We start from the raw sequence: 27,801 nt of genomic DNA, 5'->3' as shown, positions 1-27,801 counted from the left end.
TTGTCACACGTGTCACAGCTTTCCCGCTTTTTTGTTTTTGTTTATGGGCATAAGATAATAAATATGGGCCGGTTTTTGGGCCTCCGAAATATGACCCGACATTGTCCAATTTTAATTTGTATATCCATTCGTTTCGGTACAAACCCAAATAAACCTCTGGAAATTTATTACCGCGAAACATGGGATCTTAGGGACGCAGTGGCAGCAGTAAGGAGGCGCCGCCGTCGTCGCCCTCCAAGAGTCGCTGCAAAAGAAGATCCGAAGACTCCGATTCCGCATCGTATACCGAGTCTGATGATTCCGATATCCGCGACTCCTCTCTGGCGAGGAGCTCCAGGAAGCGCAGGGAACGAAGCAACCGCAGAAAAAGCAGCCGCCGTAAGGACTCCGACGACGGGTCGTACGACAGCGATGAGAGCGAGGACCGTGACCGCAAGACGAAGAGGTCGTCGAAGAATGTTACGGAGGAGCAAATCGCGGATTACTTGGCCAGGAAGGCACAGAAGAAGGTATGCAATCCACTAGGGCTCTCAATGAGATGTAAGTGTTCATTAAATTTTTGGAATTTAGACTCTATTCGCTGGTTATATTGGTTATAGATCACATTTGGACTGGCTGTTGCAAGTTAGTTGGCATTGTGAAGCAATAGGTTATAGAAAGCTTATGGTTAATTGTTGTGTTCTATTCCTTGTGGTTATGGCAGTATTAGTCTTAAATAAGGGTTTATAGGTTTTGGACTTTTAATTTGCACTCAGTTAAAATGTCAGATGCATAAGTTAGAGACTATGCTCAGAATAGAATTTCATATGATGTGGAAATAATTTTATTCTGTTGTTGGAAGGTCCCTGGAGAATTTGATTGAAATTCATGACCTAAAAATTCGATTTTATCTCATAACTTACTGGAATCAGCATTAGTTGTTGGAGCACTATAAGATGGATTACATGGAATGACAAGCTTAGCTGCCGAAGTTTGTTGGCATTGTACGAAGTCTAATACTGACTGAGAACCCTTTTCCTGTTTCTGTACAAATGGGTCTATGTAATTAGTTATTATTACATTCCAATTCCTTCCCGATACCTTCCAAGGAAAATTCCAAGTTGTATCACAAATTGACGGGTTACTGTGAGCTTATGCATGCGGTTATGCAGTTTTAGGATAAAACCGAAACCAAAATTTATTTCAGTTTGGTTTGGTGTGGTTTTGGGGTAAGAACCAAAATGGAACCAAACAGTTTGATTTTGGTTCGGTTCAGTTTCAAACAATTTTGGTTTCGGTTTGTGCCTCAATTGTAGGCCCGTTGAAAAATTGGCATTAATACAAACATTCAAACGAACTCAAAAGTTCAAAACCGAGTCATATGCAAACTAAATGCTTTATGCCATTAGTGCAACACAATTGAACAAAAATTCGGGATGATCACCATACTAAATTCAAATTGAAACAAAGTTCAACATCAAAATACCTTATGACATTACTTTAGTACAATCCAATTGAAAAAGTTAAGTTTACCATACTAAAATTAAAGTTCAAACAAAGTTCAACGTCAAAATGCCTTTTGGCATTAGTACAACCCCAAAAAAAATAAATTGATCACGCAATTCAACAAAAAAATTTAGTGTTTCAAGTCACTACTTTGAATCGTTTAACCTTGTCCCGATCCCTTTCCTTTTGGACACTTACTATGCAAAGGTTTAGGAGGCCTTTGAGCTTGAGAAAGCGGTACTTGGGAATTCATTGGACCCTGTGAAAGTGAAACCGATGGATACACCATTGAACCTTGTGAACTAGAAGCTTGAGAAATAGAAGCATGTTGCCTTGGAGCTTGTTGTTGGTGGTGGATTAAGACTAAGAGAGGTGATGCTTAAATTCAAGTTGGCCAACTTTACACAATGCAAAAACATAAAACAATATATAGTACATTTGTTGTTATAAACTTTAAAAAGCCTAGTCTAATATATTATGCTACTTGATACCTAAGAAATGTAAGATTACAAGGAAATTGAAGTGTCTTTGAGTGCAATACAAGTTCAATTTCACCCCAACATCTAATTGGCTATTAAATTAAATATATTTTTATATTATCAGGTGTGGTGTGGTTTCGGTTTGGTTCCAGATGTTAAGAACCAAAACCAAACCGTTTTTTAGCTTGCAGTTCAGTTTCAAAACTGCAAAAATCAAACTGTTTGGTGAGGTCCAGTTTCGTGCGTGTTTCGGTTTTGGTTTTCGGTTCCAAGTGCACACCCCTACTCACTACGGATTGGATGCAGATAGAAAAGAATTTACTAGGGCATAAGCATTTTGATATCTCAATAAACCTTTTAGGATAATTACGAGGCAAGAGAGGCATTTGAAATTGCTAGGATTACAAAGGGAACAAGCCCTGCAGTGAGGCTCTTTCCTTTTCTCAAGGTTACTCTTTCTCTTAGGTAACTGTGTACTGCATGTATGTGAATGGCTCATTTAATATGGAAACGAGAGTTAGACATGTGGCAAGTTCTCTTATATTATGAGGCACTGAGCAAGTTTACTACCTTACCGAATTTCTGCTTTTATTCAATACCCTTTACAGAAACTCTATCATTGTCGGCGAACTAAACCTTAATGCACCAATGGCTAAGAAGGGTACATACCATAAGGTCTACTTCTTTTGGGAAAGGACTAAAAGCCAACCCTTATGCTACACACAAGCCTTATCCGCACCTCTGGTTGTTTGATACCATGTCACCAATGTTATACTCATCCTGTATTAATTTTTACCTGACTGTTAGAGGGGGTTGGTATTAGATATATCTCTTTAAACAACAGTTCAATTCTTAAACATATATGTATCAACCTTTCATGTTTATGTATTATGTATTGTATTCCAAAGAGATTAATCCCATGCCTTGGTTAGGACGAACCAGGTTCTGTTTCATTGTAGCTGCATATCTACTTCATTGACAGCAGAAACAAGAACAAGAACAAGACTCTAGGAAACCATTTACATCCAGTTACCCTCCTGCTAAATTACTTTTTAGTGGAGCACGTGCTTAGCTAGGATGAAGAACAACAAGAGTGTAGAAACCATCCCATTATCCAGTAACCCATGTGCTGAAAAGTTTTTTCATGAGGGACGTGCTGCAGAAGTAAGTTAAATAGTAAGATAAAATAGGAACAGGATAGCTTATAATTTTAATGAATACTTTGGCTTTGCTATAATTAATAAACATATCACTTAGGCTTTGTTACAACTATTTAATATATAGAAGACCAATCCTTTTCAGTGCCATTTTGCGGCCTGTGGTTGCAAACTAAATGGATTCTATGATTAAAACATGGGATTTTTGGCTTCCGTAATTTATAGTTGTTCAGTTTGTATCTTTATAATTTTAATGTTTTTAATACAAATTCATCCTTCAGGTGGAGATTGAAAAGGTCAAGAAAAGAAGGGAAGAAAGGGCACTTGAGAAAGCACAACATGAAGAGGAAATGGTAAGTTTATTGCCTGGTATGGATTATATTTTTTCATTGAAGATCTTGGGCATGTTTGGAAGTGCTTTCAAAATTAAAGTGCTTTTGGTGAAAGTGTTTTTGGGTTCCAAAAGCACTTGAAGTGCATTTTGGAAGAAGCACTTCAAGTGCTTTTCCAGGATTCACTTGGATTTTTACTACGGATTGGTTCCAAAAGCGCTTTCAGTTATTGTAAAGGCACTTCCAAATACACCCCTTGGCAGTGAAACTCTGAATGCATTTTCCCATTGGAAATGATACTTTTACTTTTATAGTTTCTTCTTTTCCTAATTGGTCTAACATTGCTTTTCGGTTAAGTAAAGTTGATTTCTTTCTGCAGGCACTGCTAGCCAGAGAACGTGCTCGGGCTGAGTTCCAAGATTGGGAGAAAAAAGAAGAAGAGGTGTGGTGCTGAATTCAATCAATAAATTCCTATTCTTGCCAATTTTCGCGTTGAATCTGCATTTTTCTTTTCCAATGCTCTAGCTTATGTGAATGTGTTGAGATTTTCTTTTACCTGCCAATTTGATAATCTACATGTTCTAAGTACAGTTCCACTTCGATCAAAGCAAGGTCAGGTCAGAGATCAGATTGCGAGAAGGGCGTATTAAGCCAATTGATGTACTGTCTAAACATCTCAGTGGCTCAGATGACTTTGAGATTGAGATAGATGAGCCATATATGGTTTTCATGGTAAATATTTCTGAGAGACTTGTGCATGCTTTCACAAAAATTTATTTATTCTTCATGGCAATTTATTTCCTTCTCATTTCTATTTTGTATGGAAATTGCTAGGCACCTGTTCTGTGCAATGAGTGGAGATTGAAAGAGAGTCAATGAATGTTTCCTTCCAGGGCCTTTAGATGTGTGCGCGCGCTTGTGTGGGGGGGTTATCTGGAAGGGCGTGATTTCTGTTCTTGTTGATCAACTTGGTTCTTAATTAGATCTCTCAAGTAGCAAGAATCTTAGTTCTTGCAATATCAGCCTGAAACATCAATTTTTATTTTATCTTTTCAATATCTAGGAAATTATTACTTTCGGTTCTCCATCTCGAAACAGATGTTATAAAGTTGAATACATGAAATAAGCATTAATGTTTCCGTTTCAAGTCAAATGTTTATCTCTATTTAATGTCCAGTGTGTCTTATGTTTCAATGTCATAATTTGGTATTGTTTCGTTAATAAACATAATAATGACATAGATTGAACTGTTTTAGGAATCATAATTCACTCTGGCATTTGACATGTACAATGCAGGGATTGACTGTAAAGGAAATGGAAGAGCTTCGAGATGACATCAAAATGCATCTTGATTTGGACAGGGCAACAGAAACACATGTGAAGTACTGGGAGGTATTATTTTCTTTCTTTTCCTTTTAGTGCCTTTCTACCTCTTACAATGTTTCTCATGGATACTTTACCCCCAGATACGAGTGCTTCAAATTAATCAAGTCATGCTAATTAGTTAGTGTCTCCTGTTTTATTATATGGTTTGATTACTTCAATATTTTTGTATTATCGATGGGGTTGTATTAGATATACATTTTTGGGAGATAATTTCCAAGTGGTCTCATATTTCTGGCATGTGCAGCTCTCTTTTTTCCCTATCCCGAAGTTTTGTCCCACATGGTTTTCTTCGGGAAGGTTTTTAACCGAGGCCCACATCAATAATGTACGTTGCCTAGTCTGTTGTATTTCTCTTTTGGCAGTTTTGTATCTTACCGCGTGTCTTTTATAAAGACGCAACTATAGTTCCTGATATTCACGTTTGGGTTTGGATAATTTGTGCTATCCTATGTACCTTATTTTGATGTTTAATACATCATCTTTGCAATAAAAAAAACAAAACAAATATAGCAGTAATGATGCTCCTTTATTTGGTTATTTTTCTTTTTATTCAAAATTTATTTTGTCCTTTGAGTTGTCTAGAGTGAGTGAGCTGTACTCTACGCGCTAATCAGAGAATCAAAGCTATGCGAGGTTGCAACTTTGCCAGCTGCAAACAATAGTTATTACTTGGACCTCATTTAATTGCCTTAAAATTTAGTAATTAAATCTGGATATTGCCTAAATAATTATATGTTAAAAGCTAGATTTGTTTTGGGATTGTATCCTAAATTCCTAATATACAGTTTGACAGGCACTTTTAGTGGTTTATGATTGGGAGCTAGCGGAAGGTCGTAAAAAAGATGCAATAGATCGAGCTAAGGTTCGTGGAGAGGAACCTCCTTCTGAGTTGCTTGCGGAACAAAGAGGCTTGCATACTAGCGTTGAAGCAGATGTCAAGAACCTCTTGGAAGGAACGACTTTCTGGGAATTAGAGGAATTACAGTCCAAAATCGAGTCAGAAATGTGTTCTGGAACAGCCAAGGTTGTTGAGTATTGGGAGGCTGTTCTCACACGCCTCCATATATTCAAGGCCAAGGTACTTTATCCTTACATTCTTTAATGTCTTCGCATTTTATCTCAGCTACAGTGTTTGGACTCATTATTTAATTCCTTCCAATACAGGCTTGTTTGAAAGAAATCCATGCTAAAATGTTGCACAATCATTTGCAACGGCTTGTGAAACGGGAGGGTGGTGAAAAGAACTTGGATGAGGTTCACGATTCACAAACCGAAGAGGGGAAGAGTGAGCCTGGTGTCAAAGGTATGCGCACTTTTGACCTGTGGGTTTATGATTTTATTACCAAAATGTTTGCTAATACATTTTTGTATATAGATGCTCAAACATTTTCCATGGAGGAGGAGATTCATGTGGCTGAGGAAGAGGCCGGGTTGTTTTCACCAGAGCTGTTGCATGTAGATGAAAATGAGGAAGTAATCAACCCTGAAGAGGACAAGGCTATACTGGTAATATTCAGTTTCTAATACTGGTAAGATTTCTTTGCACAAGTGCATTGGTGTAACCGCATGAGTCTTTTGCTATTTAACAGGAAAGGAAGCGTGTAGCCATGTCCATGGGAGACATGGTTGAAGGAGATGCAGTTTTTGGCATGGGTTCTGAAGTGAACCTTGACTCACAGGTACTTCATCTTGTCCATTATCTTCTTTTGCACTTTATTTTTTCCCCTCAGTTATACTCAAGGAAAAATGAAACTGTAGTTGGGCGTATCTACCACGTCTTCTGCAGAATTTGATGAAATAAATGTGGATGCAGGTATACTGGTGGCATGACAAGTACCGACCTAGAAAGCCGAAATATTTCAACCGTGTTAACAGCGGGTATGAATGGAACAAGTACAATCAGACTCACTATGATCATGATAACCCTCCTCCGAAGATTGTGCAAGGATACAAGTTGAACATCTTCTATCCGTACCTTGTTGACAAGACGAAGGCCCCACATTATATGATAGAGAAGGATGGCGACAGCAGTGAGATATGCATTACAAGGTTCCATGCAGGGCCACCCCAGGAGGACATGGTAAGTTTTCTTGATCTGGTAATTGAACTTTGTCGGTTATGATCCTGTTGAGGATGAAATTACTTATCATTCATCTACTTGCATTGCAGGCGTTCCGGATAGTAAACAAAGAATGGGAATACTCGCACAAAAAGGGGGTTCAAATGCACGTTTGAACGTGGAATTTTGCACGTGTACTTCAACTTGAAACGACTCCGCTATCGTAGGTGATATGCTGGTAGTTTTGCTACTTTTCCTTCTGAAGCTGACATATATGCAAGTGACACAGTTTCATCGAGTTTGTACAAGCTAATCTTGATTAATTTTCTTCCTATGTAATACAAGATTTTGAGTTTAAATGGCTTCTTGTCTCAATACTGCCATATGTGCATGTCCAATATGCGGGCAACGGCTCGTTTAACCCAAGTTGAGAATAAGCCATGCTGTAATGCATTTTACTACGGCATGGAAGCAAGGTTCTGGAGGACGGTACTCGGGCAGTGGGCCGAGGCTTAATGCCTAGGCGGTTAAGCCTCTGCCCAGGCGGCTAGGTGGGACTTAGGCGGATTTAAGTAATTTATTATATATTGTATAATAATTGTCTATTTATACTTAAAGACACACACAATTACCACTTAGTATTACTGTCTAGTGATATTCATTTTCACTTGTAAGTGAGAGGTCTTAAGTTCAATTCTAGCCAAATGGAAATTTGAACCACATTATTGTTAGCCCATTGTGAGGTTAAGCTAACCCCCCTCCCCTTTAACGTATATAATATTGTTTGTTCAAAAAAAAAAAAAACACACACACACACACAAATATACTGGGATACATAAATTGTAAAATAAAGTAACATATAGATTATAAAGTATTAGAATATATTGAAAATATGGGGAACAAACATATAATGAGTGTTTGTCCAAGTATTTAACAAGTTTCTTACATTTTATTGAGGAAATAAAAAGCAAAATGAGAGTTATCGATTTTCTATTTAAATGAGAGTCGCAATTTAGGTGTGTGCTTAGACGGGTTTAGGTCGGCGCTTAGGTGGTTTAGATAGATGCCTAAGCGAGTCTAGCTGCACATTCTTAATTTTCAAACGTTAAGGAACTAATCGGGAGGGTGGCTAGTTACCTAGTGCCTAATCAAGCCCTAGACGGCAATTTTTAGAACTGGAAGTCTGTCTACACCATGTTCTATTTTATACAAACGATGGTGAGGGAGAAAGAATTTTGGCCCAGTGTTCGATTAGAGATCAACAATAAAGCCGACGCCTTGATAGGCGTGTGAAAGCGTGGTGAGAGGGCTAGTTCATAGAATCCAGTTTGTTTTTTATTGGGACTGAAATTATCCCACTGATCCATAATCCTTTGTGCTAAGGAAGTGTTTGTTTTTCACCTTCCACTCAAGTTATTGCGGTTGTTTTTAATTACCAATTTATCCTTCCACTGCAAAAAAAGGTTATGCGAGCATAAAATGGCAATCGCATCACGCGTGCCGTTTCGTTTCTTTATGTAGAAGTTGTGGGTTGTTATGGTATCTCACTCACTCTGTCAATCCATAAAACTAAAATTGTTAATAGTACTCGTGTTAGTGGTCTTTCTTTTATTAGGTCAAGTACGATATTCATTGAATAAAGAAATACGTACAAATGGAAAATAGGATGCTAATAATGGATCGCGATACAAATTTTGTCAGAGATCAGCCCGATTGAAGAGTAAAAGATTGTCCTGCACTAACAACTTAACTACTAATACTATCCTCCAACAAAAAATCATAAATTAAATCAGAAAGTTTCTCGTACCATAAAACTGGGTGATCAAGAGTTAAACTTAATGTGGTTAGATGATGAGCCACCTTATTCGCATCTTGTGATCCAAAAGAGATTTTCCACTTTGTGAAGCTCTGTAAAATTTGGCGTGTATCATCAAAGAGATGTCCAAATGGCCCATTATGCGCTGCTACTTCGGTTTAGTGCTTTTTAGTATTGATTTTTTATATTTACGCAAACAAAACAAAAACAATTGATTTTAGTTCAATGTCGTCCCCAGAACTATAATAATCACATTGCATAAATGAGAACAATAGTGTTTCATATTACATAGGGTTAAAGTACATTTTATACCTTTTAAATTTGAAACTATTTTTAAAATAGGATACGAAGTTTCAACTTTCTCATATTACATCCCAATTATTGAAATTGTATTAATTTGTATCTTTAGTATGATTGATGTATGATAATTCGTTGAAACTGATGGTCGGTTTAGCTTAATACTCTTATATGGGTTATCATGTAAACCTCATTTGCACCACATTAACCAAAAAACTTATCAATTTAATAGATGATGTAGAAGCTCAATGAGACAAGAGGTGTAAATTGTTACAATTTCAATGCAATATTGGAAAGTTGAAATCTTATGGTCCATTTTGAAGATCACCAAAAACTTAAAAGGTATAAAATGTAGTCAACCCTATTATAATACTAGGCAGACTAGATTTGTAGACCAAATTTTATAAACTAAATTATATAGATATTGATAATTGGATTATTACTGAAGTGTTGATTAACATGTTTATTTTTTTATTGATGACACTTTATTTAATTTGCAAATTTAGTCTACTTAGCATTATAATAAAAGCCAATGTAATGGGATTGTGCTTTTGACTAATCCCAATTAAAAAGTGGCTTTTTATCTTTATAACCATGCCCACTCTTGACCCCTTTTGACTAGTTAAATCTCATTGGAAATCACATTATTTTTTTGTAACATTATTATTGCATCCATGAGTATAACGTTTCCTTTTAATATTGCCTTGCCAACACTATTAATCCGTCTTAAGCATGCTTAGTTTCTATTTTAATTACCTTGGTGCAAGATATTTTGAGTTCAAATAAGGAAAATAATAAACAAATACTTTTTTTACCCGTTCACAAAATGCTATTTAATCTTGTCTGTTGTTTTCGTTTGATTTATTTAGCCTCTCATACAATCTTTCCCTATTTTTCAATCTCAAATTAATCTTTTTTCAAGTGACTATTCCACTTAAGTTTGGTGGATTTAGAATAAGCAAGAGCACTTAACAGTCTGCATTTTAATGATGTTCTGCATTAACCACAACTCCACAACTTTAACTACTCACAAATTATAATCGAGCTAAAAACTCACTATACTCTCAAACAAAGTAAACATGAGTATTCTATTGCTTTTTAATCAAAATGATCATTGAGATTGGTATAACTCCTCATTTTGATATTTGCGATTTAAAATCAGTAGAAGTGGTCCCTGAAATTGTCTATTGTCAATCATTTTGGTCATTCTGTGAAAAATCTTCTTTAAATACAAGGCAGTTTTGTTAAATCTTCTCCTCTACTTGAACTGGTGGCTTCTTCAATTTAAAATAGATTTTTGATAGAAGGACCAAAATGATTAACGGTGGACAATATCATGAACCACTTCTATCGATTTTAAATCTCAAAAACTAAAATGAAAAGTTAAGATAATCTCATTTACCATTTGCCTATTATAATTATAACTTTTATATTCGAACTTTGTAAGCAAAATGCTTTTGTCGTTGTGAAAAAGCTTGCTTGCTTTCTGTGTCCATGTCAACCAATCAAAATCCAAAGAAAGCATCTGATCCCAAGGGCCCTTGTTTCTTCCCTCCATTCAAAGCCCATCCTTCCTTCTTCCTTTTTTGGAATGGAATCACTACTTTTGGCTTCTGTGGGCTGCGTAAACACTGATTCTTTGCCTTTCATCTCCACTCCTTTCTTTTACAACATGAATATTCAAAGAAATACTTTACACATATTATCCTTTGTTGACACAATGTATATGCTATCTTCTTACATGTATGTTAAGTTGCATGATACTTGTAAGGGGCTAGCGATTTAAGTTGGTTATGAGCTTTCGTTCCTGTGTTTGAGATGACCTTTGTTCGATTTATCTCTCCTTCAATATCGAGTGTGTAAAGAAAAGTTGTATGATATTTTGACACTAAAACACGTTAAAATATATCTATTCATGTGACCATGAATAATTTAGGCTACAATCTAACAACATAACAAGCTACGACAGAACATTTTCAAACTCTACTAGTACTATAGTTACATATGACATTGATAAAATTTCATGACGATAACTAATAATGTCATTAATTATGAACCACTTGTTCATCTAAAGCTTGAATTATGCAATGGAGTTCTTGAACAACATCCTTCATGGCTGGTCTCTCCCCCTTCTTTTCCCTCAGACATGCAAGTCCAAGCTCTAAGAAAAGCTTTACACTCGCTACTGTATTCCCCGAAGGCTCCTCGCTGAGCAGCCGGTGATCCACAACCTCCATAGCTGCACCATTGTTGGCTCTTACTCTCACATAAATGGCTAAGTTCACGTCGTCCTGATCCCGCGAGAAATCAATGGCCTTTTGTGATGTCAAAAGCTCAAGCAGGACGACTCCATAGCTATAAACATCACTCTTGTCAGTTAACTGGTAGTTCCGATAATATTCGGGGTCTAAGTATCCTAATGTTCCCTGAGCACATGTCGAGACATGACTCAACCCCGGACTAGCCAACCTGGACAGCCCGAAATCTGAAACTTTTGCGTTGAAATCGCTGTCCAGAAGTATGTTGGTTGACTTGACATCTCTATGGTAGATGGGAGTGTGCGCGGCGGAGTGTAAATAAGTCAATGCTTCAGCAGTTTGCACGGCAATTCTGAGCCTAGTTTTCCAGTCAAGAAATGTCGAAAACTTACCGTGTAAATGGTCACTGAGAGTGCCATTGGAGATGTACTCATAGATCATCAATGGCTGCTCAGCTTCCACACAATAGCCTAAGAGTCTGACCAGGTTCTTGTGGTTGACTTGGGAAAGTATCCCAACTTCATTTAGTACATGTTCTGTGCTCTTGATGTTGCCAACTTTCGCAGACTTGACGGCGATGAGAGTCCTATCTTCGAGCTCTCCTTTGTACACTTCTCCAAAACCACCACTCCCCAAAAGTCTGTCTTTGGAGAAACCATTGGTGGCTTTCTTCACTTCTTTCAAGTGAAACATTCGAGCCGATTTCCCATCATTGTTGCTCTTCAAAATGTCCTCTCTTGCCCTGGTAAGTTTCTCCTGCTTCGAGAATTTGCAGGATCTTTTCACCGTGACTATTGCTACAACTGCGGCTACAACGAAAAATGAGATTACCCCAATCGAGACCTTTAGGCTCAGACCGGCTTTCGTGTTCCTCTTCTTCCTTGAGCAAGTGCCAAGAAGATGATCCCAATAGTACTCTCTATTGCAAAGGCAGCGTGAGACGCTCCTCGAACCAATAGGCGAACATTTGGAAGCTGAAGAGCAATCAAGTTGTGTTCTACAAATTGGTTCAAGTGGAGGTGACCATTGAATTTCCAACCCCTCTTCCCATTGGCTCGGAGGCTTGTTTATATCCAAATGAAGGATGCTTCTGAGGGCTTTGCAGCCTGAGTTGTGAAGCCGAATCTTGTATGCTGAAGGCATACCACCGGCAACAAATGTGCAGCAAAGATTAAGCCTGTTTTTGCACTGTAGTGCTCGGTTTGTGTCAATGTGTCTTGAGCTTTCCAAGTACCGGTGACAGAGGCTAGATGGAGTGCAATTGAGAGGAGATACCAAGAGCCGTGGAGAGCAATTGTAGAGGAAGATAGTATTCGATGAAGTGATGTTGAAAGGAAGTGACTGATTCAACCAGAGGCCCTCACTCACCACCAAGTCTTGAGTAACACATTTGCCGGGCAGCCATGGTGACGGTTGTACCACCATACGCTGATACAGAGCCATGATTTGAAGCACAAGATAGTAACTTCCATTGAGGGCATCAAAGTAGAGTTTCTTAGAGGAAGGATCGCAATGGAGAGAGTAGTTGGGGTCACCACAGTCGGGGTTTGTGCTTAGGGGGTACGGAACCTTCATGCTGCCACACCCAGGGCAGGTCTTTTGGGAGGAGCAGCGAAAATCGACGCAAAGGATGATGAAGAAAAAGCTGCAGAGGAAGCCTGGCATTATGTTTGCCTTGGTGACCATATTTGCATGAACAAAGGAGGAGCAATGAAAAGCTTATGGGAAACAAAGATGGGGTAAATAAAAGGATACAACACGAGGTTAAGTAGGTTGGCTAGGGAAGTGTGAATGCCTCGTTACACTAAGCTTGAATTCCACTCTCGTGAATGGAGTAGTTTAAAATATCGTTTTGTCAAAAGTTAAAAAAAGGAAACAACAAGAGAATAAAGTGGATTCCTCCTTTATAGTATGACCTCTACTTAAGGAAAGCTCTTACTACAAAGGCATTAGGGAAAACTAATGATATATCAACTTTTGTGCTTTCCATCACTAAGTTGAGGAACAAATCACTGAATTGGAGAATAAAAATCTATTAGAAAAATAAAAGAAATAATTCCATAACGTAGTGGCTAATCACATCTAGCTAGAATTTTTTCAATGTTCTGTTCTCGGATAAATGTACACGTGTATCATCGACGAGATAAGTTAGAACGATGCAGAATACAGAATTATGCAGAAAAAAACTATGTTCTGCATAAAAGAGGAAAGATTTAAGATTCATAACAAGAAAGTGACTCAAATATAAAGAAAAATCGTGAATAAGAAAACGATGATCTGATCATTCAAGGATAAGCACTTCCAAAAAAGAGAATTTCCGAAAAAGTATTTCGAGGTTCTGAATGAAACTTACAACGCTAATGATATTTGTATCATTTATGCAGGTACCCTTGTTTTAGTGTCGAACAAAAGGACACCTTTACGGTTTACAATGAAGAGAATAGCAAGATAATGTTTCCTCATTTAAATTACACAAGAGGCATGACAATCAGTAGGAAGAGCTTAGTTTCATTAACCTTCAACAATTTTTACAGGAGACCTGCACAAGAGAGCAACAAGACGAAACAATTGCTACGTATCTTCTAATATGAGCACAAAAAGTGGATAAGTAAACTTCACGGAATCCATTACTTACCCAAATGGGGTTTGTTTAATGGCGAGTAGTTCAACGTCCAACTGCAGATAAAAAGAATATACAGAACAGTGAAGACGAATATAGGGAAGGGCCCCTGAAAGAAAGGTATCAAAAAGATGAAAAGAATATAATCACAACGCGAAAGAGAACAGCGATAGAGATAGATTAGCTCCAAGAAATACAAGAAAAAATACATTTAGAATCCTACACTTTGTATGAAAGAGAATGGCAAAGGAAGTTGATTGTGAACAACGTCTGGAGTGCGGTACATACGTGTATTTATACTTATTACCATAGAATAAGCCTAAGAGAGAAGAAGAGAGATGCGGTGAGATTTGAGGATGAAGTCCTTTAGGAGATTTGTAGATGAAATTTTGTTACCTCTATGGTTGCATTTGGAGGAATTTCCTGTACTCCTTTGCTTCCATATGCTAGCTCGGGAGGAACTATTAGCAATCGCTGCAAAATAAATAATTTAAATAAAAAGGAACCCAAAGGGGTACTTATCAAGCTGAGCGCCAAAAAGGAAAAGAACGAGAGGGCGTCGTTATTGCAGTTGTTTTAAGTGATCTAGTCGAATGAGGAAAATGCCATCGACTTCAAGCTGCTATTTCCTCATCATAAAGATCAAAATATCTCCAGCACATACTTGAGACTCAAAACTATTTTTCTGTGCATAAATCAACTCCATGACAGTATTCTACTCAAGGTTTACTACTAAACAGCATAGAAGAAGTAAGAACTTTAATTTTCTTCCACAAAGTGTAAAAACAAATAAATTTTAAGCCAATAAACTAATCTCACCTGGCCTCCTACCCGCATGCCTTTTACACCAATATCTAATCCTTTAAGGACTGATCCCCTCTCAGATTGGCCTACGTCAAATCCGTATGGCTGCAGCATCCAAGCATGAATGTTAAAAGTGCACGATATAAGAAACACACACATGTGACTCAAACAATACTGGGCGAGATTGCTTAGTCTTCAATGCCATATTTTTCCTTTCTATATCATAATTAACATATGTACACACTTAAAGCTCAGATTAAGTTTTCCTTAAACTAAGATTCCACAATCTCCAACAATTGCTTCATGGAGACAATTGAAAATCTGAAGTGATATATTCAGTGACATTTTTGGTCAAGAGTTTAAGACCAGGTTTAAGTAATTCCTTCTAAATTTATGAGCAGGTATCAATGAGAATCAGATAACTGGTGGTTCATCATATGCAAGAAGGGATGTTAACACTGTTAGCACTTTAACTGAATAAATATAACTGTTCCGAACTCCAGTGCATTTTTATTAAGCAGAACCATTTTATACATATGAGTGCAAAACAATGTTCCAAGTTTTGGTTTATGGTCAAGATAGTTATTCCAGAAGTTAAATCATATAACCGTAAAATTGGTTGCTTCATTTTATCCTAAGTTTATAAGGAAATTTGAAGGTGCCTGCTTATTTCTACATGTAAATGTGAATAGCAGCACTACTCAAATCTCACCGTTCCTCCACCAACACCAAGTCCTTGTCTACTTGTCATAAAAGTGATACCCTTCCACTTCGCAACATAATGAACCTGCAAAAATGAGGATACCTTTTCATGCTTAGTTTGGAATATTCTAGGAGACAGAATTACTTATGTATACTCAATTATTGAAATTTAACTTGATCACAACCATACTGCAACCCGGGATCCTGTCACCGCCTCAACTCCACCCCCGACCTTCAAGTCATAATACCTGAGGAGAGAAGAATAAAACCATCAGTGTATTACTCTGTGTATTGAAAAAGCCATTAAGTTTTCACAGATACAACAACAGCAAAGCCTTTTCCCACTAATTGGGGTCGGCTAATTAAGTTTTCACAGATGAAGTCAATAAACCTGTTGAAACTTTTATCGATAGGAATAGTGGGTTATGAGCTAAATGCAGTACTTTGTATCCTATTATAATCAGAGACAGAGCTTCGAAAACTCTAGAAAAATTCACTCTAAGCTAGATAAGAAAATTATGAATTCGAGAGAGAATTTCTATCATCAACATGAAAGCTACAATGAAAGGCAACACTAGCTCATATACGATGAATATGGATTACAAAAGGAGAGAGACGAAATTTAAAGGGTGAGAAGAGATGTTAGAAGTAATGATAGTTTACTAACTTCAGGCCATTGGGAAGGGTTGTAAATTCACTCTCGGGTATTTTCGCTCCTCTTAGCTGCAGCAAATAAATGAATGTCACAAACTTTGAATCATCAAAACAAAGATTTCCTTCTTTTCTCCTCAAACTTAAAATGCCAGAAGAAATAATCACTAAAATATATCCGATAGAAAAGATAAAAGATTTCGAAAACACAGTAAAATTTCAGAACTCACAGCTCTCCTACTTGTGCTAACAGCTTCAGCCCCATCACACACATAAATGCCAGCAGCTGACTCATTAAAAAAACAAGAACAAAAGTCAATATACCAGTTTATAAAGTATCATATGAAGATATAGAAAGACCAAAATAAAATAAAAAGAAAACCCAACTGGAATTACCAAGAACTTCTACTTCAATTCTGGCTTCAAAATTATTTTAATTCACTATCTTTTTTCTTTGAACCAGATGAAATTAAAGCTTAAGGAAGAAGTTAGATTAGGAAAAAACCTGAGGCTAAGAGAGTGCCAATCAAAGCCCTCCTGCCCTCAAATGGTGTAATTTGGTTGGTTGGTTGTGCAGAATCATCTGAGGAAGGCAGTGAGCATTGACATGGCAACACATGTGACTTCCTCTTGGGGAATCTCTTGCTGTTGCCTGTGAAGAACCCAAATAAAATTGGTAAATTAGAAGTCTCAATGCACCCCAAAAGACAAGCTTTTAGAGAGAGAGAGAGAGAGAGAGAGAGAGAGACAGAGAGAGGTACTTGTGATGGGTTGTGGGAAGAGAGGCCTGTGGAGCAGAGTTGGGTTGTGATGGTGATAAGGAAGAAGGAAAAGCTCCATGGTGCAAATGGTTAGAGTGACCGTTGGAGAATCAGTTGGTTTTAGGCCTTCAGCGGTTTGGTTTTTCGAGAGAGGGAGAGAGAGTTTGGTTTTGATAGGGGAGAGAGAGGATCTCACTCACCCTATTTCATCCACAACTTATGGTCACAAACAAAGGTGTGTCGCCCCAATTGAAAATAGTTAATGTTTGTCACAAATATTATTGGAAGGTGCATTCTAGCAGGTTCAATTTTTCCTTTTCATTAATAAATTGGTGCTACAGATAGAATGACACATATTAAGTAAGTGGCACTTACGGTTTGGGTGGACACGATTTGGTTTGGAAAATTTTATTTGAACTCATATAACATCTTTCTACATCTAACTTAAACCTTAAATGTGAATTGTCCTTTTTATCTTATTGCATGATTACCATTAAGTACAAGATGAAATTAATAACAAAATAAAATTTATCAATAAACCCACACCCAAATTAAACATTACATTATCCTACGTTGGCTAAAACCCTATGTTGATCCTACATTGAAATGCTTTTTTTTTTTGTTCACTTGATTTCTATTTTTTATAGAGTTGAGAAGATGAGTTTTTGAGTTTCAATTCACGGCCATCAACATTGAAAGTTGAGAAGATGGGTTTGGGGGGGGGGTTGGTTTCACCATGTAGGTGGTGGCGAAGCCTCACCTTGGACTTAAGACTCTGTTCTTGGTTGAATATTTCAACAGAAAATAAGTGGTTTCCCAGCTTGAGAAGGAGGTGAGTGTTCCCGACGATAAGTCACCTCTAAATATAACACATCATCTCCATGGTAGAGCTTGGCAAGCTCATCCTCCACCGCTACGGGCCACACAAATTGTCCATCACCATTGTCTATACCTATGGCAGCTTCGTCGATACCCCTAGTATTCCTGCCTAATTGCCGCATATCACAATATCTGCATAGAAAGAAAAGTTATTATTAGTTTATTTTCTATGGTGTTTTAAGTATAGACATATGAAAGCATATACTTTATGCTTATGCAAATACAATCACGGGGACATGGATATCAAGAAAGTATATGGAAGATTTCTAAACAAGTAGAAACTTCACCAAATTATTCAATTGGGATTTTATTTTTTAAATGGATGCAAAGATAAATTTTCATTTTGAATTGGGTTTGTGAGGGTAATTTAGGTATAAAATTGGGTTTAAAGATATATTGATTCTTTCATTAAAAATAATATGGGTGTAAAGGGTAAGTTGGGTATAAAAAGTGGTTATATATGAGTTCAAATAAAATTTCCCTTTGATTTTGGTCGGTTTCAAAAGTATCAAAATCCAATCAGAATTGTTGGGATATTATTGATTTGCATATTATTGCTTTTGTGCAAGATTTCTTTCAGTGCGGTTAGTTGTATCCTAACACTAATAGTTATTTTACTATTCTTGTCTCAAAAGTGAATGGTGTTTTTGAGATTGGCCAATATCGATCTATTGTTCTCGCAAACTTTTTTATTTAAGATTATTTCCTAAAATTCAGGTTGATAGGCTTAGTCCAATTGCTACATTAACTATTTCTCCACGTCAAGGTGCTTTAAGGTAGCGTTTGGTACGTGGGACGGGACGGAACGGAGTGGGACGAGACGTTCCGTCCCACGTTTGGTACGCCTAAAAAGGATGGAACGGGCTGTTCTACGGGACAAGTTTTGGGTGAATTTTCGTTCCGCCTCACCCCCCTGGAACAACTCGTTCCACATCCGTGGAACATAAAATTATAACATTTTAAGATAAAATTGCCCCTCTCCCATTGTCTCTTTCCTCAGACCTCAATCTCTCCGTCTCCTTCGTCCTGCATTCATTCTGCCGCTGCCCTTCTCTTCCCGTGGGCTTCCTCCTCATCCTCTCCAGTAGGCGTCGACTGCACCCAGCCAGCACGCAGCAGCACGGACCCACAACTGTCGTGCTGCAAATTAACCTAGGTATGCGATTGATAGCTTGATGAATCTCAGTTTTTTTTCATTGTTTTGCGTTTTGATTGAAAGTTTTCTGGGTTTTAATTAATTGGGGTTTTCTTTTTTATCTTTTGTTGTTGATTTGTTAATTATTGGGTTGTGTTAATTACTGGGTTTTGTTAATTATCAGATTTGATTTGTTAATTACTGGGTTTTGTTAAGATTTGTGCAACTGGGAGTGCGAGTGCATAGATTTAACATGCCAATTTGAGATTTCTGAATTAGAAGTGAAGAACGGAGCAAACAAATGTAAGACCCCACTGGTGATATTCGAATGTTGCTATATTTCCAATTTGAAATTTCTTAAATTCTTACTAATATCTTATGGTGCTTAGATGATATGAATTTACTGAGCATAGATTAAGGCAAGAGACACGGGTTTCGGACAATCAATTCGGGTTCATGCTAGGGCGCTCAACCATGGAGGCCATCTATCTCTTACGAAGATTGATGGAAAGATATAGAGATGGGAAAAAGGATTTACACATGGTCTTTATAGATTTGGAAAAAGCATATGATAGGGTCCCAAGAGACATTCTTTGGAGGATTTTAGAGAAGAAAGGAGTATGAGTAGCATATATCCAAGCTATAAATGATATGTATGAAGGAGCAAAGACTGCCGTAAGAACTCATGAAGGACAAACTGAAAGCTTCCCCATAACTGTAGGATTACATCAAGGCTCATCCTTAAGTCCTTACCTTTTTGCGTTGGTAATGAATGAGTTAACAGGACATATTCAAGATGATATTCCTTGGTGTATGCTTTTCACAGACGATATAGTGTTGATAGATGAAACTCAGGAAGGGGTAAATGCGAAGCTTAACCTTTGGAGAGAAGTGTTGGAATCTAAAGGTCTTCGCCTAAGCCGATCAAGGACAGAATATATGGAGTGCAAGTTCAGTGCAAATGGAGGCCAAAATGAGTTAGGGGTGAGGATCGGAGATCAGGAAATACCAGAGAGCGATCGTTTTCGCTACTTAGGATCTATCTTGCAAAAGAACAGAGAATTAGATGGAGATCTCAACCATAGAATACAAGCTGGATGAATGAAGTGGAAAAGTGCATCCGGCGTGTTGTGTGACCGCCGTATGCCACTGAAGCTCAAGGAAAAATTTTATAGGACGTCAATAAGGCCGGCGATGCTGTATGGCACATAATGTTGGGCGATGAAGCATTAACACGTACACAAAATGGGTGTAGCGGAGATGAGGATGCTTTGTTGGATGTGTGGGCACACGAGAAAGGATAAGATTAGGAATGAAGATATTTGAGGTAAAGTAGGAGTAGCCGAAATTGTAGGAAAATTGAGAGAAAATCGGTTACGGTGGTTTGGACATGTGCAAAGAAGGCCTACTGACGCTCCGGTTAGAAGATGCAACTACGGGACAGAGGTTCAGGGCCGAAGGGGTAGAGGAAGACCTAGGAAAACTTTGGAAGAGACTTTAAGAAAAGACTTAGAGTATTTGGATCTAACGGAGGACATGACACAGACCGAGCACAATGGCGTTCTAAGATTCATATAGCCGACCCCACTCAATGAAGAAGGCTTTGGTGTATTTAACACAATATGTTGAAATGAAGCAAAGCTTATTTATTGATATATCCGATAAGTTACAAATATGTACATATACATGAGTCAAAATAAACAAACAAGAGGGAGCCTTCACAAAGGTTGCTTAGGAGAAGTCTCAGCAGTCGGTAGAGCCCCAGAAAGAGAAGGCACCGGAGGGGGATCATTCGGAGCCTCAGTACTGGACAGAACCCTAGAGGGAGGAGGCATCGGAGGTTGATCATTTGGAGCTTCATTACGCGGTATAGCCCTAGAAGACGAAGGCAATAAATGCCTTTGGAACAAACCCACAAACCGCTGATGATCAAGTAAAACCTCCTTCATCTGGTTAAGCTTCCTCTTCATGTTTGTAGCATAGTCATGTGCGAGCTGGTGCAACTGTTTATTCTCATGCTTGAGCCCTCTAATCTCCTGTTTGAGACTCATCACTTCAGCCGCCAATGATTCAACTTGGCGGGTTCGAGCAAATAAACGTTGGGCCATATTAGACACAGAACCTGCACATTGAACACTTAGAGCCAGAGAATCCTTAACAGCCAACTCATCAGACCGTTTCGAAAGTAGTCTGTTATCTTTGGGAGTGAGAAGGTTCCTGGCCACCACCGCAGCGGTCATATCATTCTTCATCACGGAATCCCCAACGGTAAGAGGACCAGTAGGGGATAAGAAGGATGGGCGCCATATGTTGTTTGGAGAAGGCGTGGCTGCCTCTTCAACAAGGTTCAAGTCAAAACGACGGTCGGAGGGGCCAGACATTTTCAAAGGTGTTGAAGAGAGAAAAGGTTGGACAAATCAAGATCTTAGAAGTGCAAGAAGGGAGCTTCTACTAGTGAAGATTCAAGTGTGCTTTGGAACTTAATGCCAGCCTCTATAAAAATCTGCACTCGACGAAGCTTCAGAAATCGAAGAGGCGCCTGCCCAGAAATCGAAGAGGCATTTGCTTTCTCAAAAGTTGGGCTGCTCAGAGACCACGAGGGCCGATCTCAGAAATCGAAGAGGCGTTTGCTTTCTCAAAAGCTGGGCTGCTCAAAGACCACGAAGGCCGATCTCAGAAATTGAAGAGGCGCTTGCTCTCTCAAAAGCTAGGCTGCTCAGAGACCACGAGAGCCGATCTCAGAAATCGAAGAGGCACCTGTTTTTCTTAGCCTTGTCAGCACCTGTCACATGCACACTCAGCTTTGCTGAAATTACGGGCATTCTGTTGAAGATTTCTGGTGAAGTAGAAAGCACGTGAATCTTACTGTTCAATCATCCACTTTCCACATGCACTATCAGCTCATGGGTACTACAGATAACTTTGCCAAAGATCTCTGACAAAGTTTAGACACGTGAAGCTTGCAGCTCCCACTACATCGCTATGACCAAGAAGGGTAAAAAAATAGCAAAGAAACAACACTAACAAAGTTTAGACACATAAATTTTGAAGGTCTAGCTACCATATTATTACCCACAAGGGTAAAGGAACAGCACCACTGCTGGATAATTGGAAAGTCCCTATGTGTCAACCTCTGTGCTCCGTGGCAAGGTAGACTAGCAAACATGCCCAACCTTTACTCACATTCGAGAAAACACTCCCAACAAGATTGCTTGCTCCAAAATCGAAGAGGCACCGTCCTCCGAATCTCGAGAGCCAGACTCCCAACATGATTGCTTTCTCAAAAATCGAAGAGACACCGTTCTCCGAATCTCGAGAGCCAGACTTCTAGTAGGATTGCTCTCTCAAAAATCGAAGAGGCACCGTTCTCCGAATCTCGAGAGCCAGATCCCCGACAGGATTGCTTGTTCGAAAATCGAAGAGGCACCGCTTTGTCAACTTCGAGAGCCAGATCTTCTTGGATAAAGCTTGTCTGTAATCTTCACACGCAACATCAGCTTTCCAGATACCACAGACCACTTTTTCAAAGTGCTCTGACACACGTGAAGCTGGCAGCTCCCACTATCGTGCTATGACCAAGCAGGGTAAAGGAATAACATTACTACTTGTTGTTAGGGAAACTCATATATATGTCGACCTTCATCCTCAACGGACAGGCAGACCTGTAAAAATGTTCAACCCTTCCTCATATCTGAGAGGGCACTCCCAACGAAGCCTCTCGAAATACTCAGCTTTCTTTCCCCCCGATAATCCCTCTGCAAACAAGCTACACCAAAGCAATAATATCTCATATCATCAAGGTTAAAAGCAAGAGTATCCCATATCATGCTTTTTCCTTGTCTTTTCCTTTGGCCTTGTTCTTACCTGCAAGACAAGGAGAAAGAGAGCAATCAGTCAGCACTTGGAATCAAGCTTCTAGTCAGGAACTGATTGCCTGGAACCCTTTACCTGATTACTTACCTGGCATTACTCTCGAGTACTCATCTTCAACATCTTATGCTTCCAGAGAAGATACCACATCTGCCTGAGGAACAGATAGGGAAAGTGAGAAGGATACAAAAAAGCATGTGGAGACAAGCATAACAGAACACGTGTCGATACATCCACTACTTTGTCAACAGCAAAAGTATCCCATATCAGCAGGGTCGAACGTACTCTAGATTTGATGGACTTGTTTTGACCCTCAAATTCTTCAGTCGGCCTTATACTTTGGAGGAAACCAGAAAATCCTCCAGCCTAGTTCAAGAATAAGCATGTGGAAAGTTACTTCTTCAAAAGCAAAAGTATCTCATATCATCTATTATTCTTTTCTTCTCTTTATCCTTCATGCTGCCTGCAAGATAGGAAGAATGAGAACAATCAGCCGGAACTTGAAATCAAACTTCTGATCTAGGACTGATTGCTTGGAGCTCTGATTGCTTACCTTGTCTGTCGCCTCTTTCAGCAGATCCCCTAGCTCGGCGACTTGGGGGACTCCTACTACATGGTTTGTATCGCGCTTGACCAATCCTGAAACTACAAGTAAGCTTAAAGTGAAATTGATACATTACCTTGTGCATCTCCACCAGTTAAAGATACCACCCCTGGATGGAGGAAGAGTACTTCCAGAGAAGATGCCACATCTACCTATGAGACAGATAAGGCAAGTGAAGACGAGAGCTTGAACCTATGTCATTTGTACTAAATCATTCACTTGTACTCACTAAAGGAGAGCTTGAACCTATGTACTTGTGTAAACCCTTCACAATTAATGAGAACTCCTCTACTCCGTGGACGTAGCCAATCTGCGTGAACCACGTACATCTTGTGTTTGCTTTCCTATCTCTATCTATTTACATACTTATCCACACTAATGACCAGAGCAATCTAGCGAAGATCACAAACTTAATACTTTCTGTTGTACCAAAGTCCTTACTGATTTTGTGCATCAACAATCCTTAAGTCCTTACCTTTTTGCGTTGGTAATGGATGAGTTAACAGGACATATTCAAGACGATATTCCTTGGTATATGCTTTTCGCAAATGATATAGTGTTGATAGATGAAACTCAGGAGGGGTAAATGCGAAGCTTAACCTTTGGAGAGAAGTGTTGGAATCTAAAGGTCTTCGCCTAAGCCGATCAAAGACAGAATATATGGAGTGCAAGTTCAATGCAAATGGAGGCCAAAATGAGTTAGGGGTGAGGATCAAAGATCAGGAAATACCAAAGAGCGACCGTTTTCGCTACCTAGGATCTATCTTGCAAAAGAACGGAGAATTAGATGGAGATCTCAACCATAGAATACAAGCTGGATGGATGAAGTGGAAAAGTGCATCCGGCGTGTTGTGTGACCGTCATAGGCCATTAAAGCTCAAGGGAAAATTTTATAGGACGACAATAAGGCCGGCGATGCTGTATGGCACATAATGTTGGGCGGTGAAGCATCAACACGTACACAAAATGGGTTTGGACATGTGCAAAGAAGGCCTACTGACGCTCCGGTTCGAAGATGTAACTACGGGATAGAGGTTCAGGGCCGAAGGGGTAGAGGAAGACCTAGGAAAACTTTGGAAAAGACCATAAGAAAAGACTTAGAGTACTTGGATCTAATGGAGGACATGACACAAAACCGAGAGCAATGGCGTTCGAGGATTCATATAGCCGACCCCACTTAGTGGGAAAAGGCTTTGTTGTTGTTGTTGTTGTTGTTGTTTGGGAGTTTAAAACATTGGAGAAAGGAGGTACGAGCATGGCGGAATATCAGGGAGTGCCCAATGTGAGGGAAGAGAGAGTGGCAGCCATGGTTGTGGATTTTTTGGGTCTGTTAGGACTTAGGAAGGGTAGATAAAATGAAAAATGGAAGAAAATAAGGAGAAGATGAGGAAGAAGAAGAATGTAAGAAAAATTAGTGGTATCGACTGGTTTTTCTATGGTTGCGAGCCTGTGGCTTATCAAAACCTAATCTATATACTGTTTGTTTATATATATGAGTTGGAGAATTTGGCCAAAGAAGGGATGGAGTAAAAATGACGACATGGAATTGGAATTCACTTTGTATGATATATACAAATGAGGGATTGCTTGGTGTACAAATAATTTGGATAACAGTGAAGCTTGTGATATATGTTAATCTATCTGTTATCTATATATTGGTGCAGATAACTGAATTTGTTAACTTTCATGCCTACAAGTTAGCATGCTGATTCTTGTATCGGAATTCCCTCTTATAATTTTACAGGGAGTAGGATGATTACGAGGTGGTGAATTGCATAGCTTTTACCTTCTGTACTTGTATAGGCTGCCTTGTTGGTATTGTTGTTCAGTGAGTGAGGTTTTAGAAGGATTGCAATCGGAATTGGAGTGCATGAGAGATTTGGTCTTGTGGGTTGTATGCTGGGTAAATTTGGGATTGAGAATAAGGTGGGATTGTGGGCTTGTGATAAGGATTAGGGGAAGGGGGGGCAAATGTGGCTGAGTTATTGTGGGATTTGAGGACCCAGGTTCTTTCCATTTTTGCTTGATCTCAGCTGGGTAAGAGCTTTTTGGCTCACTTTTTCGAGTTTTCGAGATTTCGAGTTCAGGGTTTGACACAGAAATGCAGCAGTATCACACCAAGAAGGATCACACCATGGAGTTTAATTTCAAATGTCTGCGGGTTTAATCTCAAATGTCTGCTGATTGAGTGGGACATTTGTTAGCTAAAATTGCAACATAATTATTGGTTTAGATAACAGCACTTGGATTTAGTTTTTGCTTTATAACAATCATAATGGATAATGGCATAAGTTAATGCGAATAACCTTTGATAGATATGTTTCCATTCTTATTTTGGTACTTTACCAATTCATTGTTTGATGACAATTTGATGACATTTTGCTAAAATGATTGTTGTAATTTTTTTTTATTGCTTAAAGACTACTGAGATGTAAACATGTATGGAAAGCCTACTTCCGTAAAATAGAGACTCATAATTTTACACTAGTACTATCATATTGTTTGAATGTTGCCTCTTCACATCATTGATCCGATAAGCTTCAACCATATTGAAGCTAAGCATCGTATTGTTATAAAAGATAGAATTCATGGCATAACATATCTTCAGCCATGTACTACGCATAAACATTGTACCAAACAACAAACAAAACAGGGGTGATTTAGTCATTTAATCTTTTGGTTTCGTTTCGTCCAGCGCGTACCAAACGCAGACTGGAACAACCGTCCTGTTCCGTCTTGCACGTACCAAACATAACATGGAACCTCTGTTCCGTCACGTTCCGTCCTGTCCCGTCCTGTTCCGTCTCGTCCTGTCTGCGTACCAAACGGTACCTAAAGGATGACATATTCATGATTATATTGGGCAAATATCAAAGGGTTTTGATCTTTTAGACGTAGGATGACACACCACGACCCAATAACTAACTAGTTAAATGACCATAATGTGCTGGACGACGTCAAGTTGACAATGTAACCTCATTGTAGGAATGAAGAAACACCACCAACTTAATGATGAAAACCATGGTAAAGAATTATAATGTGAATACATTTGAACCAAAGTGGCTCTTTATTAATTTAATTCAGACCAGCTTGTAAGTCCTAAACAACCTCCCTACTTAGGAACACATTTCAATGGATACAATCCCATTATTATCTGTCACAGCCCGTCCCGAAATATTATATCTGTTGATGCACAAAACCGGAGGCTTTGGAACAACGTAAATCCGACCGTGAATCTGCATGAAATGTAAATGACACAAGATGTATCGTGGTTCACCCCAAGGTTTGGGCTACGTCCACATTGATTGTATTATATTTCTCTGTCGAAGAGGGAGAGAAAGAGCTTAGAGCTTAGGGGGTGTGAGGAAGCTTAGGGTTTGTGAGGGTGATAAAGCCCTTTTATAGAATAAAGGCTCCTCCCTTAATTACATATTTGCCCCTTCCTTTATTACATAATTACATTTAAGTCCCCTGAGTATTTATACGAGGTCTAAATATGGTATAAACAGGGGCCCTCTTATAGAATAAGGGCTCCTCCCCTAATTACATATTTGCCCCTTCCTTTATTACATAATTATATTTAAGTCCCCCGAGTATTTATACAAGGTCTAAATACGAGACCCTAAATATGGTATAAACAGTAGTCCCCCAAGTTTTCAGTCAAGAGAGTCTTTTGGCTGGAGACTTGAAATTCAGTCTATGTGTAGGCCGAAGTAACTAGATGCTGTCTTGAACTGATGCTCGATATGAGGCAGTGCTCAATCTGAAATGACGCTCAACTAGAAGTAGCACACGCAGCGAGGCTGCTCGGCTCGTGGCTTATATTGCCTTGGTTGGCTCGGCTTGTGGCGTTTGAAGGTGAGGGAGTTCCTTTTATAGAATAAGGGCTCGCTCCTCAATACATGAATGATGGGCTAGAGTTGATGCTCTCTAATGATGGTGAGGGAGTCCCTTTTATAGAATAAGGGCTTGTTCCTCAATACATAAATGATGGGCTAGAGTTGATGCTCGCAGCAAAGCGGTTGCTCAGTAGGCGGTGATGCTCTCTAATGGTGGTAAGGGAGTCCCTTTTATAGAATAAGGGCTCGTTCCTCAATACATAAATGATGGGCTAGAGTTGATGCTCGCAGCGAGGCGGTTGCTCAGTAGGCGGCGATGCTCTCTAATGGTGGTGAGGGAGTCTTTTTTATAAAATAAGGGCTCGCTCCTCAATACATAAGTAATGGGTTAGGAGTGATGCTTACGGCAAGGCGGTTGTTCTCTAATGATGGTAAGGGAGTCCATTTTATAAAATAAGGGCTCGCTCCTCAGTACATGAATAATGGGTGCTCTCTAATGAAAGTGAGGGAGTCCCTTTTATAGAATAGGGGCTCGCTCCTTAATACATAAATAATGGGCTAAGTCCCTCAAGTATTTTTCATGAGGCCCAGTTGAGCCCAATATATGGTACATAATGTAGTCCCCCAAGTCTTCGGTCAATAGAGTCTGTTGGCTGGAGACTTCAAA

The 27,801-nt window shown here is 38.9% G+C and overlaps 2 protein-coding genes, 1 long non-coding RNA gene and 1 pseudogene across 4 annotated transcripts; 2 read left to right on the top strand and 2 right to left on the bottom strand.

Moving 5' to 3' along the window:
* Positions 1 to 179: 179 nt before the first annotated feature.
* Positions 180 to 7,273, top strand: LOC126594532 (cactin-like; annotated as a pseudogene).
* A 3,618-nt stretch (positions 7,274 to 10,891) lies between these two features.
* LOC126591770 (wall-associated receptor kinase-like 20) lies at positions 10,892 to 13,434 on the bottom strand. Its single transcript, XM_050257449.1, has one exon. The coding sequence runs from the start codon at positions 12,953 to 12,955 to the stop codon at positions 11,057 to 11,059; it is 1,899 nt and encodes a 632-aa protein (XP_050113406.1). The 5' UTR covers positions 12,956 to 13,434; the 3' UTR covers positions 10,892 to 11,056.
* A 97-nt stretch (positions 13,435 to 13,531) lies between these two features.
* On the bottom strand, positions 13,532 to 17,031 carry LOC126591771 (peptidyl-prolyl cis-trans isomerase FKBP16-4, chloroplastic). 2 transcript variants are annotated; one of them, XM_050257450.1, is made up of 10 exons: positions 16,808 to 17,031; positions 16,552 to 16,698; positions 16,277 to 16,332; positions 16,063 to 16,118; positions 15,586 to 15,643; positions 15,406 to 15,480; positions 14,709 to 14,798; positions 14,286 to 14,363; positions 13,905 to 13,998; positions 13,532 to 13,808 (listed from the first exon to the last, which is right to left on the bottom strand). In XM_050257450.1, exons 1-10 carry the CDS (start codon positions 16,884 to 16,886, stop codon positions 13,798 to 13,800), a joined length of 744 nt encoding a protein of 247 aa, XP_050113407.1. In that variant the 5' UTR covers positions 16,887 to 17,031; the 3' UTR covers positions 13,532 to 13,797. The 2 variants fall into 2 exon arrangements, with proteins under 2 accessions (XP_050113407.1, XP_050113408.1); XM_050257451.1 differs by having other exon boundaries at positions 13,905 to 13,945; positions 16,808 to 17,029.
* Positions 17,032 to 18,756: 1,725 nt separating this feature from the next.
* Positions 18,757 to 19,172, top strand: LOC126592607 (uncharacterized). Its single transcript, XR_007612720.1, has 2 exons — positions 18,757 to 18,842; positions 19,006 to 19,172. It is a non-coding gene; the product is annotated as an uncharacterized LOC126592607 (long non-coding RNA).
* The last annotated feature ends 8,629 nt before the right edge of the window (positions 19,173 to 27,801 follow it).

The sequence above is a fragment of the Malus sylvestris genome, chromosome 12, assembly GCF_916048215.2.
Source record: "Malus sylvestris chromosome 12, drMalSylv7.2, whole genome shotgun sequence".
In the NCBI taxonomy this organism is placed as follows: domain Eukaryota; kingdom Viridiplantae; phylum Streptophyta; class Magnoliopsida; order Rosales; family Rosaceae; genus Malus; species Malus sylvestris.
The sequence above is the reverse complement of the archived record's forward strand: the minus strand, read 5'-3'. Positions and strand labels throughout refer to the sequence as shown.